Raw genomic sequence first — 16636 nt, forward strand, 5'->3', positions numbered from 1 at the left:
AACTCCTGCCAGAATTATTTACTGCCATTAAAAGTAAATTTAAAATAACTCAAAGAAAATAAGAGGTAAACAGATAATCAGAAAACAGATATTTTCATTGTCCTTATTGTCCTTTAGCATAGATTAATTGAAGAGGAAAGTACATCTTACTCTGTCTTTGCTGTGTAACACAATCTCTTTAATAAAGATGCCTTCCCCACACAGGCAGGCTTGCACCTTAAACTGGTGTAACAGAGCTGAATATCGACCTGTGGTCTTTCTTCGCTCTACTTCCTCCTGATTTCACTTCTGTAGTCCTTCATGCAACAGCAGCAGCAACAAAGAGGAAACAGTGAACCTCTTCCTGTGACAAGGATCTTCTACTTTCAGCCACACATTAGCAACACCCTGAGCAATGTTGCAGAACCTCTGCCAGCCTCAGGGCCACTGTGACAACTTACCAGGGAAATGAAGGGCAAAACTCATTTACATGAGTATTTAAAAAAAACCACACACATTGGAACCAGAAAAGAAAAATGAAAGGGGAAAAATACTTATTATGAAGAGCTCAGATGTATTCAGATCTATAAATCCTCTGAGAAAGGACAGAATGCTAACAAGAAAGCTGACACCACTTGCAAAAATCAATGTGTATGCACACACTGGATATGGTCTGGAGTGGCTGCATGTGCTGCAGGTTGGTTCACGCTAGATATTGCATAAGATTAGCAATGCCAAAGAGATACCTTCTGCATAGTTCCTCTTCAGTAGCAAATATTTTATGCTTAACTTGAAGGACTCCAAGACCTCTGGGAAACAGACAATAAAAAGAGTCTGTGATCCTTCTTCAACTCCTTTCTTCCCAGATTTCACTGATACTGAACTTACAGAATTCCTTCTATTTGCCTGGCAAGCTTTTTGCTGACAACAAAACATTTCCCCCAGCCTCAATACTATTGTTTAGAAGTTAATTTTTACTTTACTTGACCCAACTTCCACCAAACAGCCCTGCAGGGTTTTGCTATCTGCCAGCCTGCCACTAGTCCTCAAGTCCCTCTTGTCAGGACCCAGGACACACCTCTGGCTGTCCAGGACACCAGGACCCCTGCTAGGGGTCTCAGAGACCCTGTCACGGAGCCCAAGACACCTGTGGTTTTGATTATGACCCATGGAGCAAATTACCAACCTTATATGAAGATCAGCAAGCCACAACAGTTTAGGTAGAATAATAGTGAAATTATCACGGGCTGGAAAAGAAGATTTTGGGTTTTTTGGTATGGGGGTTCAGGAGGCAAGATGGAGGGAACTGGGTGTGTCCAGCCTTTCTCCTTCTTCTTCTTGGCCTCCATCTTCTGCTGTGATGTTGGCACTTGGGGATTGGTTTAGAATATAGGTGCACTGTCTAACATGGGTGATAGGTATTGGAAGGTAAAAGTAAATATGATATACGTAATTTGTAGTACAAAAGACGACGCGGCCTTGGGAGCGGGCGGAGAGTGCCTGAAACTGTCTTGCTGAGCTGACCTCGGCAGGGCAGGAGAAATTTTTTTATAGATAAGATAAAATAAACAACCTTGAGACCGAGAAATGAAGAGCCTTGACTCCTTCTTCAAGCGCCGGGCTGGGAAAAGAGACTTTCGAACTTTTCTCGGGGTCACTCTGACCAGCTAGAGATCCTGACACCTCTTGCCCTGATGGAATGGAGGAGAGCAGTCTTTTGGAAGTGCGGGCTCCTGTGGCAGACTGCCAGGCTCTGTTCCACAGACAGCAGGGCTCACCTGGGGCAGCTCTCTGTCCTGCTCTGAAAGCTCTGAAAAAGACAGTCCCTGCAGGTGGATGGCAGTGCCCTAAGGGAGGTGTGACAGAGCAGCCTTCGGGGAGGGCGCACGCCCAGGAAGGAGTTTCACGCTCTCACCATTTCCACAGCTCACCCCTCCAGCTGTACACACTGCTACACCCTCCAGCCGATCTCCTGGCCACTACACGTCCTGTGTGTGGAGGGCACACCTCATCCACCTTCTGCCTTTGGGGCTGGTGATCTGCACAACAGGCAAACCTGGTTTTCAAGCCTGACCCTTAAAGAAGATATACCCAAGGCATGCAGTTCACACTAGTGAAACTCCACTATCAGGCCTCCACTTACAGGACATGTAATTCATCTGTGACTTACACTATTATAAATCAAATCAGAATCCAACCAAGGAAAAGCTCAAACATTACAGTGAATAAAAAGAAACTATCAAGCAGTCCTATTACTGACCAAATACAAGAAAATAACATTTGTCATGATCACCAAAGTGAGTACTGTGAGTGAACACCTTCAGTATCCAAAGCGACAATTAAGAGCACCATGTACCTAATGAAGCATACATTGTTACTGATCAAAATATCAAATTGCCTTTATTTAGGGGAACAGAATTAAAAAATAGTTACTGGAGAGAGACTCACAAAGGTCTACAGAGGTTGCTTGTTAAAGCATAAGGAGCCTGTAATATGAAAAATGGAAAACCATGTCAGCAACATTGGGTTCATTTCCTTTGCCATTCTATTTTACAATTTCCATCATGATAAGAGCATGCAACTTCTACTGGTTCAAGCTAAAATTCACTCTAACACCTGTGCAGCATCTACAGTTAAAGATCTGAAATACGTACCACTGCTGAACATCTAAGTTTAGACTTACTTAGGTGCAACAGAAATCACAAATACACCCCAGCTTAAAAGGACTTTTAAACCTAAACCAGCAAACAACTCAGGCAGCAGCTGAAATTACTTCAGCAGTGATTTCTGGGGGATTTTTTCCTAGCCACACAGCAACTAACATCCGTTATTCTGGTGAAACTTCCGAAGAACTGAAACAAGCGTTTCAGAATCTACATCTAAACTGAAAAGAACTGGGAGATGAGTGGTCTAGAGCTGCTCTGTGCTGTTAACATTCACAGCACACTTGTGTAACCGTTTCATGTCTGTTTTGTCTGTCTGTTTCAACAATATGAACACAACAACCAGAAGTTTTTGTTAGAATAAATCAGTAATCAGTATGCTATATATATATATGTTAGAATAAATCACTTCTGGAAAACAAAAGGCTGTAAGAAAGAAGGTGGAAAATTACACGTTGGGAAGAAATAGGAAGACAATTGCAAGGAGATTATGCTCCCCAGTGGCACAGACAAAATGAAAATAGCCAGAGTTCGTGTCAAACTTTCTCTAACTTCTGCAGACTGAAGTCATCATTATTGCCCAAGGGGGAGTGCAGAGAGGGTATTTTCTGCGGGATAAACTCTTCCTTGTGCCAGGGGTATCCCATGGGACCACCAACATTATAAACAAACTGGTCAGTGCTTTGCCAAGTTCACCTTAGCACTAAAAACCAAAAAAGAGACAAAGAGACCACTGTGGTGTCCTGGACTTTGCCTACGAGTTGCACCACATGCAAATCTGAGACTCAAATGCCACACTGCTGGGAACACTTGTTTGCTTTGTGGGAGAACATCTCAAGTCCCTATCACTTCAGGCATCTCGGCACCATTTTGGTTGTCCCCTCTTCAATACAAGCCATTCCTAAAAAACATACTTTGTATCTCACTTTATCAGCCTCGATGCAACTTGTCCTTACTTGTCACCTAAATGCAAACACAAATAATGTGTAATTTCACTTTAGTATGTAACTAATCATGCATATACTAAACTTTTCTATTAGAAGTCAAAGAAGATAACATTTATATTTAGCTTTGCTCTACTTACACTTCCTTAACTAGACGAATACAATTATAGACAGGTCCGCAACGCTGTAAATTGGCATGACTTCACCAAATTCCATGGCAATTTGGCAATTTAAATTAGCTGAGAATATGGTAATAATGTTACATCACAAAAAGTACAACAGAGAAGTTAACTTGCAATAAAATAAAGACAGGAATATGTTGTAAGCAGTAACAAGAAGGACAAAACGCTCATTAATGCCAGCAATATATGACGATCTGCTCAGTACTTATGACAAAAGCTCTGCAACTCACACACACTGAGGTATGCTGGAAATGTGCTTTAGAAATCACCATGCCACACAGGACAGGCAACCTTTCACAGTGATCTTCCAGTCAAAGACTTGACTCACTGTGCTGCTGGCTGATCGTGACTTTTTAATAGGTGAAATAAGTAAAGACTGTTAGCCAGCTTTTCTTGACCCCAAATGGTGATCGATTTATGTGCTCCATAAAAACATAGCTTTTGTAATTTTCATCCTGACTCATTTAACTACAACTCCTGTTCTCTTCACGGACAGCAATGCCTAATACTTAGGAGCCCCCTGGGAGGCCAGCATCTTCCACACATCCATGTCTGCCTTGAAGCCAGACAGAGCTAGATATAGAAGATATATATTTACCCAACATATCTCTTTATGTTTGCTGCCCTTGGCAAAGGTCAGTTTTCTGCTGAACTGCAGAATGAATGTGTTTCTTCATGTCTTAAATAAAGGCATACATTTTAGTGAAGTAATATTTTTTAATACCTAATCATTGATAATTAAACACAGAAACAGCATAATAAGCAATTATTCATCATAAGAGGGACAAACCATAGCAAGTAAATGATTATGAATGAGATGTAAATTCAGGTACAAAAAGAGCCTGGAGTCTCCCTGTACTTGCCTCCTCCCCATCTGTGATTCACAGGGAGAATGCAATTCTTCTAATTCACTGTATCTAGCTAAAACCAAGGAAGCATTAGAACCACTCACAACTCATCATTTAAAAATAGAATACCAGAGTGAACAAATAAAATGGAACAGCTAAAACATGGAACTGTAAATGTCCTCAGATTACACACCAAAATAGTTTAACAGAAACTGAACTGGTAGGTGCTAACCCCATGTTATTTTATTAATGCTTTAATCAACACTGAAGTTTTCTGTAAAAATTCCATCAACAGCTAAATCTGGTGCAGAGAACATGTAGAAAGCAGGATTGCATACCAAAGGCAAAGGTTATTTTTCCCCTGCTGCCACTTAAACATATCCAACTTCACTATTCCTGTCACCCACTGATAAAACAGTAGTCCTCCTTCAGCATGAGCCTACAAAATCCTAGCACTGAAATTTTATGCAAAGTCTAAAAAGCTTTCTCTACAGAATGGTTAAAAGTCTTCACAGCAAAATAATTCTTTAACACTATACTTTCTTGAAAGAGCAGAATTAGCATGTTCAGTTTTCAGCTGTAACTCTACTACAGCTACAACCATGTATGAAAGAGTTCATGAAAAATTCATAGAACTGCATCAAAACAGTAAACTACTTCATGTAAGTCCCTGTCTGTAACAGAAGACTACTGATAGTGCCCATAACTTCTGCTCTACAATATAAACCAAGTAGGTTTTCCAGAAGATTTTAATACCTGAACATCACGTTTTTTTGGTCTGAAATACTGTAAAACTTTTTTTTCCTATGTTTCCATTGTAGCAAAAATATATATTGAAATGACCAGATTTCACACTTTCAGTATAGACAAAACCAGTATGATCCTTTTAGTTTTTTTCACCGAACTTGTTTCACTGAATTTCTTGAGAAGAATTCATCAATTCTCTTTCAACTAATGGGTTATACCTACAAAAACATCTTGAACCATTTCCAGACTCAGCTTAACAATTGATACTGATTCTTACTGAATGATAAAGAGGCTTTTCATGTGTCCCAGAAGATTACATTCTTAAAAAGATGACTCTATGACAACCAGGTTTTCAGATGCTAAGGCTGGAAAGACAGAGGAGGAGCACAAGTTTGACAACTGCCCATCTGTCCATGCCCTCAGCAACATCAGCAACCTGGTAAGCATGCATGAAACAGAGTTTTTTCCATGGACAGACTGCAGCTCTCCAACCCACAAAAGTACTCAAAAATGAGAAAACACCTGCAAAGGTGACAGAAAACAGAATTCTGGTCTTCAGAATTTCCCCCACTCATACAAAAAAAAAATCACTGTTCACTAGGAGTAGTCAGCACAAAGCCAAATATTCAGCAGTATCACTGTGCACACAAGTGAGCCTCATCACATCAGCAGAACTACTGTAGACTCATAGCTGGAAATCAGATCAAGAAGTTGACTATCAAGAGGTACTTTTATTACAATGAAATTCTTCCTGGTTTCAACACCTTTATCAACTCCAGACTGACAGAAGAGCATCCTAATTATTTTAATATTTTACTGTGTGTGTGAGTATTCTGGGGTGAGAATTCCCTATCCAAGATGACTTTTTCAGCATTAAGGAAGAATAAGCAAGAATGAGGGATTGATTACACACACATACACACACACACACACACACTCACAAAAAAAAAAAGTCATTTGCTGAAAAGCTAAAATTACCTGAAATACTATGTCTAATCCACAGACTTTTTTTTCTACTTGAGAGAAACCAGTGTCTGTCACAAACACCTTTTTGGGCAGAAGCATGACATCTTAATGGTGCAAAGCAATGCTCTCTTCTAGCTTGGCTCTTAATGTGAAAAAATTCTTCTCTACAATCTTAAAATGGAACACTTATTTAAAGCAACAAGATGTGAAGATAGGAGCCTGCACAAGATGAAATGCAGAATGCTACACAATCTGAAAGGAATTTATCCTTTAATTACACACTCCTTTCCACAAATGGTATGTGACCATTTTTTGCACTCTGTTTTGGCAAACAGTATATTTCATTATCCAGGTGACATGCTGTTGCTCTTTTTATTTCTGATCAATGCCTTGAGGCTGGAAGGAAACATCTGAAGGGTTAGCTAGATTCTTTGAGCTTCCTCTTTGCCCTTAATTCCTGGCTCCAGACAGGCTCCCACTAAGCATTACAGACCTCTCCCTCAGAACAATTCAGCTCCATCCTAATTGCCAGGATATGCCACCATCTTCTGTGACAGACAGGAGCAGACAAGGCAGGCTCACACAGATCCTCTGCCTTCCAGCAAGCTACAGAAAGGTGCTCAAAGCACTGGACCAAGGCTGTTTTCTGCCTGCTGCCTTGCATGAGCATGTGCAAGACCATGGCTAACTTGGTTGCCCTAGCAGTAGGGGAATACAATTTCTGATGCAAAACTCCCAGAGGACTCTGACTTATGAAAGAACCAACTGCCCCCTTTCCTTACTCAAGGCACTTTCTTGCTCTTCTGCCCACAGAAGTGGGATGGATGCTACCTAGTGTGAGCATGCAGGGGGCTCTGAGGGGAAGGAGATGTTAATTCTGTACCTTGTTAGGGCTCTCTTCTTTCAGTAAGACTTTCTAGCTACTGCTACATGGGACAATAGGTTTACCCTTATGAGTCAATTTTATGTCATTTAAAAGGAGCTCCTTTTCCTCAGGTGAGGCATATTCCATGAAATACCTGTAAAAATCTTTACCCTCCCATAGCAAGGAGGACATAAATTGTCCTCTTCCACAGGATTTATTTAATGTTGAAACAGAATTATACATTGGACATTTTTTAGATTTACTCACATTTCATCCCTTTCCTAGTTTTAAGTGAACTCTCCCAGCAAGTTTAAATTTACTTTCACTCTTGCTGCTGAAACAATTTTGACTCAGGAGTGGTTCAACGCTGACTCAAATGAGAATTCACGTTCTACACACTAAGTAATCCATGGAAAAAAGTACACCAACAGGTATCTTCAGATCTTTATTTACGAGCAATGAAATATATGGGAAATTAGTAGAGACTAACAGGAAAAGGCAGAAATGGCATTAGTCCCAATATAGAGGAAAATGATCTAAATTAATTTTGGCAGAGTGAACTCTGCTTTCAAATTTATTTGTCGTACCACATTAACACTTTAACAGTGACAGCCTACAGGTTTATTTTTAGGTACTAATATGTTAAAATATGTGATGAAAGTAGAGCAAGAAGCCACTGAAATTGTTTTCTGTAAAGACGTTCAAGCACTTCCCCCAACTCCATGCTGGAAAACCATTCAAAAAACAGTGCATACATCTCTATGGCAAAAACACCTGCAATAAAAATGGTGATGCTTTTAAAACATGCTAAACAACCCATGTTAATACCAAGACTGCTATGTGGTGTGGCAGCTTGACACTTCTGAAAACTAGACCATTAATTTAAATGCCTAAAACCACATTTTTCTCATGGAAATGAAGGGGTTCACAATTTAAAGCAGTTGTTCTTAGTATCAGTACAGTTAGGCAGCTGAAAGAGGTCAGCAATTTGCTTCACCAGACCTGAACAGGATCTCCATAAGATCATGCTCTCCCTGAAGTATATGTTTCTTACATGATGCAGTGATGGGGACAAAGTTAATTTCAGACAGATTTTTTAACAGCAAGGTAAGAAGGAGCTGTCAGACACAAACCCAGCAAAACAGGCGGCTCAGTATCACATGAATGGAATGGCAGTGGCAATTTTGCTCTTCACAACCTTTTAGCATTGGCCTTAATGATGCACTCTTACTATTGTGTCTACTAGATCTCTTTCTAGGATGAGTAATTTGTTAAATCACATCTACTGAACTTCTTGCAGCATGTAACAAAAAACTGTCTACAGGAATGTATGGACAGGTTTCACGTACATACTGCACGCAGACAATATTAGAAGTAGTATAAAGTTAGAATGAAGGTGTATTAACAGAAGCTCATAGAATGGAAAACACTTGTCTTAGAGAGAGATTTAAAAACTGAAGTTTTAGTAATGCCTGACCCAAAACTGCTATTTTCGAGTACCAAAGGCTGTATTCAAGATTACCCGATCTAAAGAATCTTTAGTGAAAAAATGAAAATCAAAATTCTTGACATGTTATAGCTAAACTAGACTCCCATCTCATACCACAGACTTCTCTCTCATGGAAACAGTGTAGGAAATGGTGTAGTAATAGCAAAAAATTTTAAGCCATATTTCTTAGGAAATTTAAAACTGAAAGATGTAGAAATTTCCAGGTATTTTGAATCAGCCACTAACAGATGGCTAGGTAAAAGGTGTGTATCTAGTTTTCACCCCTCTCTTACTGCAAGAGTAGATTTTATGAATGTAATTACCTACTTAATAACCTGAACACAAAAGTCATACACAGCCATCAGCACCAGGAGATGAACTGTGCCTGCACCAGCCCTTCCTAGGCTCTGCATAAAACTAATTACATCTAAACTAAGACCAGTCAGGGCAATGGATTCCATTAAAATCAAGTTCCCACTTTCGTAAGCCATACTTTCATCTTATGTAAGCTACCACTGTTTCCAAAAGGAACAGTCCAACCTTGCCCTTCCAATCCTGGCACAGCCAGTACGCACACTGCCATGTAACAAACCTGACAGAGGAGCTGACCCCAACCCAAAAGACACTGATTTTGGAAAAACTACGTGATTTTGGAAATAAAGAAAAGCAACCAAACAAATGTCCTTCATTTGGGGATTTTCTGATGGACACAATTTTATGTTTTAGTTTAAAAACTGTTTTTCGGTTGTCTCTTTTTTCCTGTGTTTTACATAAAGTGAACATCAATATTAAGATATGTATTATTTATCCCAAACATGCTTTTCTTTACAACTTTGTGTACCAAAGACTTCAGTGTTATCAGAATTACACCACAATTTCAAAATTATTCACCAAATGGAATCTCTCATGTAGGCAGTTTTATAAATCCACAGAAGCATCAATAGAGCATACCATAAAAGAGGGGGAAAAGGTTATCTGCACCTATGTATTGTCAAGTGGTTTAAACATCTTGTGGATGTAATGTGCTAGGACTTCAGACAGCGGTTTCATCTCTAGCTATAAAGTTACAAGCAATTTAGTCACTCTTTCAGTGGCACAGCTCCCTACCTGTCAAATGCTCCACTACTACCGTGAAATGGAAAGTAACTCCTCATTTTACATGAGAGTGTCTGATACTACAATAACTTCCTGAATAAAACACAAAAGGCCAAATATTCAAAATGAAAACCATGTAAGATAACAAACTGTCATTATTTTAAGCAAAAATAAACAAGTACTCCAGACCAGAATTTCCTTGTTTTTTCAGAACTGCCACTGTTACAATCACTGTGCTGAAGTACAGAAGGCAGAACGTAAGTCCACTGCAGGAATAGGAGATGAGTACTTTGCTGGCAAAATTATTCTGCATGTTCAGGTGTTACCTAGTTGCAATATGCTGCAGTATGAGATCTCATTATTAGTTCTCATGCACAACCTTATCGTCATTGTCCTTCACTGCCAATGAGAGTTAAGAACGTATTTGAATGAAGAAATATTTCAGGACTGATACGATGTCCTTGTTTAGCCTCAGGGAAAAAAAAGAGCAGGGTGGAAAAAATAGTAAAGAGAAAATATCTTTTTTCAGGACAACCAAGCACTGTTTCTATGTAAAGCATGTCAAATGACATATAAACTGAAAACAACTTCAGGGCAGCATGCATTTTTATCTGAAAGATGACAGATCAGCAGATCTGTTCAGTCTGCTTGGTTTCTGGAGGAACAGTGTTTCATACAGGGACAGAAAAAGGAAACTAGAGATTCTTTTAAAATTGACAACTCCACATGTTCACAATTTAATATCTGTTTTAGATCCTGCAGAAAAAAAATACTAATTTTTAAATTTTCTTCTAGATATAGTTAAAGGAGAGTAAATCTTGCACAGTCACAGCACCTGGCTGAACACCTCTTTTTATAAGAAATCAAGCTACTTATTGCTTTCTGACAATGAAATAAAAACATATTAAATTGATAAACAATCTGCCCTCTACTTAGTGCCCACATTATGCATGAAGACATGCTTTTACTAATAAATTGCTAATTACAACCTTCCTGAAACAGGTCACATCTCTGCAGTGACAAACAGATCTAGTAATTTGGAAGTGTGAACACAGTGCATTAAGGAATACACTCTAAAAGGACTGTCTGAACTACTACTAATTTACTATGGGATTACAAGTTAAGTCCACATAAGCAATAATAAATGTCCTCTGCATTAGACATCTATTTGGATGGATCTGCAGCATGCTTATGTACTACCTTAATATTTCAAATAGCAGGAAGAGGCTGTTCAGTCAATCCAAGCAACAAGGGAAAAATCTGATAAAACCTGAAAAGCTGGTCCCAAGAAAAAAAATCTCACACAGATAAACTCAGCAGTTTGAAGGAAAAAAAGCACAAATAAATCTTAGGTCCTGATAATAACTGAAATAATACTGGTACACGGACTTCCATGGACTTACCCTGATGTACTGTTAATCTAGCTCTGGGTTTATAAATTTAAGATCATTGATAAACAAACATAATGGACACTAGAGGCAACTACAGTATGCTGAGGAAAACCCAGAGAGATATTAAACTTGCTAGTATCATCATTTGCCAAAGAATCCTGCTTCTCAAACAAACTGCCTTTTTTCAAGGACTGCAGCTCTTCCATGTAACCACCATGGCTAAACCAAGGCCGTATTACACACTGACCTAAAAAAAAAATATTTAAAGGAAACAAAGCGTGAAAAATTCTTAGTTACAGGCATGGCTAATAATGAGTGCTGCCTCCACTAAAGTACTTTAATCTTTCCCACACACCACTTCTACTCTTATTCATTCAGACCTTTTCTTGGTTTGAACATCCATTCAGTGAACACCCACTCCTCTGCCCATTACTCTAATGCTTGTGGCTCCTGTGGACTGGAAAAACAAAAGTCACTGGGCCCACTGGCTGATGATCATGATCTTAAAGAGGCTTTATCATTTTGGGACAACTCCTGAGTGCAAAAACCAGAAGATGGTGTTACCACCCAGGAAGAGCACAGCTGCAGCAGTGTCAGCAAGAAAAAGCTCATACCCAAAGGCCAAAAAGAAGGTCCTAGGATGACCTTGCGCTCTCCTAAACTGTCACCATGTATAAGCCATTGCTGCTGACCCTGTACTGGAGACTTGCCCAAATGCTGCACGTGTTGCAGTAGAGCTGCTGCTGCTCCATGAGAGCCTCCTCTAAGAAGAAACCACTCACACACCTTTGATGTACGAAGCTGAAGTTTTTTTCCTGAACAGCTTTCATTTTCCACACTTCATTTTACACATATGTATGAGAGCTTATGGCGTAAACCTGCCACTCAGCACACCACTGTACACCAGTAATACAACAGAACAACTTCCTAAATCACAATACAAACAAGGAGGGAACACAGAGAACACGAAACCCTCCTCTAAAAGGACACTTTCTTAATGTGCTTAAAATGTGAAGAGGAAAGTGGAATTTGAGTGTGCTCTAAGTAACAACCCACTTCAACCAATTTCTGTAAGCATTATCATTGTTTCTCAATTCTGTTTGAATCATCAAGGTCCTGAGACTGTTTTTCAGCCATCAATTTCCTAAGCAAATGCTGACCCCTGTTTAAATTCAAGGCTGAGGAATGTAAGGCCCTCTTCCGTTTCTCATTGAGCAAGTGCCAACACTTTATTTCAACATTGATAAACCAGTTTGTTTGCCATCAGTTATGCCCTTAGGCTTTTCACTTTATTCAGCTCAGAAAATGGAAACAATAGACGGGTTTAACTTCCTGTTTTCTTCTATGATCTTTGGTTTAGAGAACAGTTCAAAGCAACTTTCAAATTCAGTCATTTTAGTGAAATGATAAATGGTCTCTCTGTTAAGTAGTTTTTACTGTATTGATTCCAAGGAATCTACTCCACAGCAGGTACTGCTGTGTAAAGAAAAGCACACATCTTTATTGATGCCAAGAGAACATGCAGGGGTTAGCACCTCCATATGCATGTCTGACTGTGGTTCATTTTACACTGGCTTTTATACTTTTACAATTCTGGCATCCGCCCTTTTTTGTTTCCTTATCTGAAAGGTACAGTTTTAAGGGCTGGGATCTTACATAACTTGTGGTTTCATTATCTTAGGGTTACAAACATGGCAGATAGTTCCTATCATATTCATCACATTTATCCAACTGATACTACGCTTTGCTATGACAGTGCTTTATTGATTATGTTCTTCTCTTTTCTATCTATTGAAACAAAACTTATGATTTTGCATTTTTCTTGCCTTTCATGACAACCAACATGCCTCTCCCTCCTTACCACCTTAGCCCACCAGAGCTAGGCCCTGCTTGCAAAAGTGAGCAGCCACACCTTTCAGGTTTTGTGAGTTCATACCTATGCTAAGGTGCTTATGTCACGTGAGGCCTGTGTTTCAGTATCAATCCTTTCAAAACTGTCTTAAAACCACACCAAAACAAAGCATATATTAAAATACTGAAGGTAAAAGTATGCTATGACCAACCCAAAAATATATTGGTTCTCTCAAATACTGGGTGAAATATTCTACCTCACTGAAAATGAAAGAAGTTGTCCTTTCCTTTAGTAGGAAGTGGTAGGGTAGTGAGGTGGGAAAACATTTTTCTGAGCAACACTGGGGGCCTGGGGACCATCTGGGAGCCTGGTCCTACAGCCAGATCCCAAAGTATGCACAGAGGGAGCATCGATGGCTGTGGGAGTGCTGCCTCCACTGACAGGTTCACTTGCAAAGAATATGAAAAAATGCAGTACTTTAATGTGATTAACCCTGCAAAAGAAAAATAAATGACAAAGATACCAGAGAAACTGAATTATCTTAAAAAAAAAAAGAACCAAAAAATAAAAGCAAAACTTCTTGCTACATCAAATTTTAAAAATCTATCTAAAAGAGACCAACTTACCATTCACTTTTATTTTAGCACCTTATAACTAACAATCAGGGAAAGCAGAAAAATGTGTTCAAGTTTCTACATACATTTCCTTTTGAAAACTGACAAGCACAACGAATGAATGGTGAAATATATTTTGAAAACGTGTACAGATACAATCCAATTTATGACCACAAGCTGGGATCCACTTAAAAATAGTATTTAAACATTCAATACAACATTTTTTTAGCCTTCTAGATTATACTGACATTTCATTTAATGTCTCAGGAATTTAATTTGGTCAACTGCAGACAGCCTTGCATCTGCCATGGGACCAAATATGGCTCTCATGCATTGAAGTAAGCTGCTGATGTGAAATATGGCCTATTTGTTATCACAATCTTAACTTTTCCCAGTTTTTTAACATGAATTAACTTTACACCATACATTGATGCCTTTGCAATGTTTCTATTAGGTTTACATATGGCAGGAATTCTATGTCTCTACATAAATTGAGGAAAAAAACAAAGACAAAAACTTCACAGAGCTGGACTCTAAGGAAGGAGCCTTTGACGACTAGGATCACCTATCTCATCACCTCCCTCCACACCTCTTCCTCAGTTTACGTTTGCACGAAGGCTGATGATTTAATAATCCTTGCAAAAGATAAGGAAACAAAAAAACCTGCCACGTTATTGAACCACTGCATTTTACTGCCAGCAGGAAATGGAGTCATTACTGTAAAAAAAAGTACCTTTTGGAGCCTCCAGTATAGGTGAAGGTAAAGGTGGAATCTGAGTACCTGAAATCTGAAAGACAAAGACCTGCTTTATTACAACTTGTCTTTATTTCGGCTGAAGTAGCCGAGGTTTTACGGAGCAGCGTTCAGCTCCCGACACGGGGGCGGTGGACAGGGAGTCGGGTGAGCCAGAGGAAATGCAGCATCTCCCCCCAGCCCCTCGCAACAAGTGCCCGGTGCTATGGCAACGGCAGGGAATTCCATTGTCACACACGGCAACAGGCAGCCGACAGCCGGGCTCCTGCGACGGCTCGCGGCCGCCGGCACCGCACCGGCACCGCCGATCCCCGCGGGGCCGCTGGCACGGACAGGGCCCCGTGTGCGGCTGGGCGTGCCCCGGCCTGGGGCCGGGCACCGGGGGCGGCCGCCCGGGAGCAGCCGCGAAGCGGAACTGCGCGGGCTGCGCCGGGCTCGGGCTCGCCCCAGCGCTCCGGGGCTGCTGCGTGCGGCCGCCGCTCCGCTCCCCGGCTCGGGATGCCGCCCCCCCCCCCGCCCGCCCCTTCCCGGCCGGCGCCCGGTCTCCTCTGCCCTCATATGCCCTCGGAAGGAGAGCAGGAAGACGGGATCTGAGAGCGGCCCCGCGGCCGGGAACGGCGGCGAAGGGCACGGGCGCGGCGGGAGCGCGGTCCGGGGCGGGCGCGGCGGCGGCGACGGGAGCCTCCGCGCCGCCAACCTGGCGCCCGGGGACAAACTCACCTGCAAACAGGCAGTCCTTTTCCGCCTTGCACTTTTGGATCACAACGTCAATATCCTTCTGAATCCTCTCTTGTCTTGAACACATCCCCATGAAATAAATCCCAGGGGAAAAAAATAGCAGCCTTTATTTCCACCCCACCCCACCCCCCGCGCTGCCAGGGTTTTTTTAAGATTCAGCCCGAAAGAAGGAGCCCGGGGCTGACGAGCAGGAGCCTCTCCGGCGGCCCGGTGAGATCCGTTCGGCCGGTTGGAGGACGTTGGAGGCTGTCGGCGGGAGCCGATGTTGTTTGCCCAGATGCGCCCGCCCAGATGTGCCGCCGCTGCCGCGAATGGCAATTTCCTCACAATGGATCCAGCGGAGGGTGGCGGCGGCGACACGGGATCCCCCAACCCCCCACCCCCCACGCCCTCTGGGTTTTTGGGGTTGGTTGGCTGGTTTGGTCTTTTTTGGAGGCGAAAGAAAAAAAAAAAAAAAGGAGGAAAAAAAATTTAAAGAAAGGGCGGGGGGGCCAAGCCGACCCGGCCGCTGCCGCTCACATCCCTGCCCCTCCCGCCAGCAGCGGCGATCGCCGCGCAGCAGCAGCACAGCGCGGAGAGCCGGCGGCAGCACCCGCACTCGGTCCCTGGCGGCGCGGCGGGGCCGGCGCTTGCTGCAGCGACGCCGAGCCGCAGACCCTCCCCTCGCTCCCGGCCCGGCACGTACGGCCCCCGCCGGCTCCCCCGGCGGAGGCGGCGCGGGGGGAGGAAGAGGCGGATGCACAGAGCCGTGCGGGCGCCCCGGGAGGCGGCGGCGGGCGCGATGGTCCCGGCCCTGCCGCCGGCGCTCGCCTCCGCCCGCCCGGGCCCCGGGCACATTCTGCCGCCGCCTCCCGAGCAATGGGGAAACGCCAGGAGGAGTTCTGCGGGCGGCGGGGCGGCTCCCCGGCCGCACCGGGAGGAAGCGGGCAGTGCCGTGTTGCGCAAGGCCGGCGGCGGGGCGGACGAGAAGGGCGGCTGCGGCCCGCGGGGCCCGCTGCCCTTGGGGCTCCCGGCCGGAATGCCGACCCGCGCCGCCCTTCCCGGGAGAGGCCGGGCTGCGCTGCCGGGGCTGCGGCTCTCCCGCCGCCGGGCCCCGCTCCTCTCCCGCGGCCGAGGGCAGGGCTGTGCCCCGCCGTTCCCGTTCCCGGCAGGACAGCCCGGCAGCCCATCTCGGCCGGGTGCCGTCCCCTGCCAGCCTCCCCTTCCGACCTGTCGACGGGTGTGCGTGCCCATGGAAACAGTAAAAGGAGGATCTCTGTGACCACCGCGATGTTAATTGCGCTCCTTTCCCTTCATTCTCCAGCAAAACTGTCTCGCAGACCTAAGGGCTTCGGGAGAGGGCTCGGGTAGTACAGTCCCTAGCAGTGGGCGCTCATCCAAGTTAGGCTTGGGGCTCTAGTCCAGAACAAGTAATGACCATAATATAACTTGGAAGGAATCATCAAGTCCCCAAAAATGGGTATTCTTCCACCCCAGTGAAATACATACGATTAATAAAATCAAGTCTGA

General features: G+C 43.0%; 1 protein-coding gene across 2 annotated transcripts in view; it reads right to left on the minus strand.

Annotated features, from left to right (window-relative positions):
• PARP8 (poly(ADP-ribose) polymerase family member 8) overlaps positions 1–15477 on the minus strand; it is a 120187-nt gene extending 104710 nt beyond the window's left edge. For both annotated transcript variants that reach the window (XM_030968228.1, XM_030968227.1), the window contains exons 1-2: positions 15110–15477; positions 14369–14423 (exon numbers count right to left, since the gene is read on the minus strand). In XM_030968228.1, the coding sequence (XP_030824088.1) occupies positions 14369–14423; positions 15110–15200 (146 nt within the window). In that variant the 5' untranslated portion in view covers positions 15201–15477. The remainder of the gene's footprint in view (positions 1–14368; positions 14424–15109) is intronic.
• Positions 15478–16636: the final 1159 nt, after the last annotated feature.

The sequence above is a fragment of the Camarhynchus parvulus genome, chromosome Z (assembly GCF_901933205.1).
Source record: "Camarhynchus parvulus chromosome Z, STF_HiC, whole genome shotgun sequence".
Classification (NCBI taxonomy): Eukaryota; Metazoa; Chordata; class Aves; order Passeriformes; family Thraupidae; genus Camarhynchus; species Camarhynchus parvulus.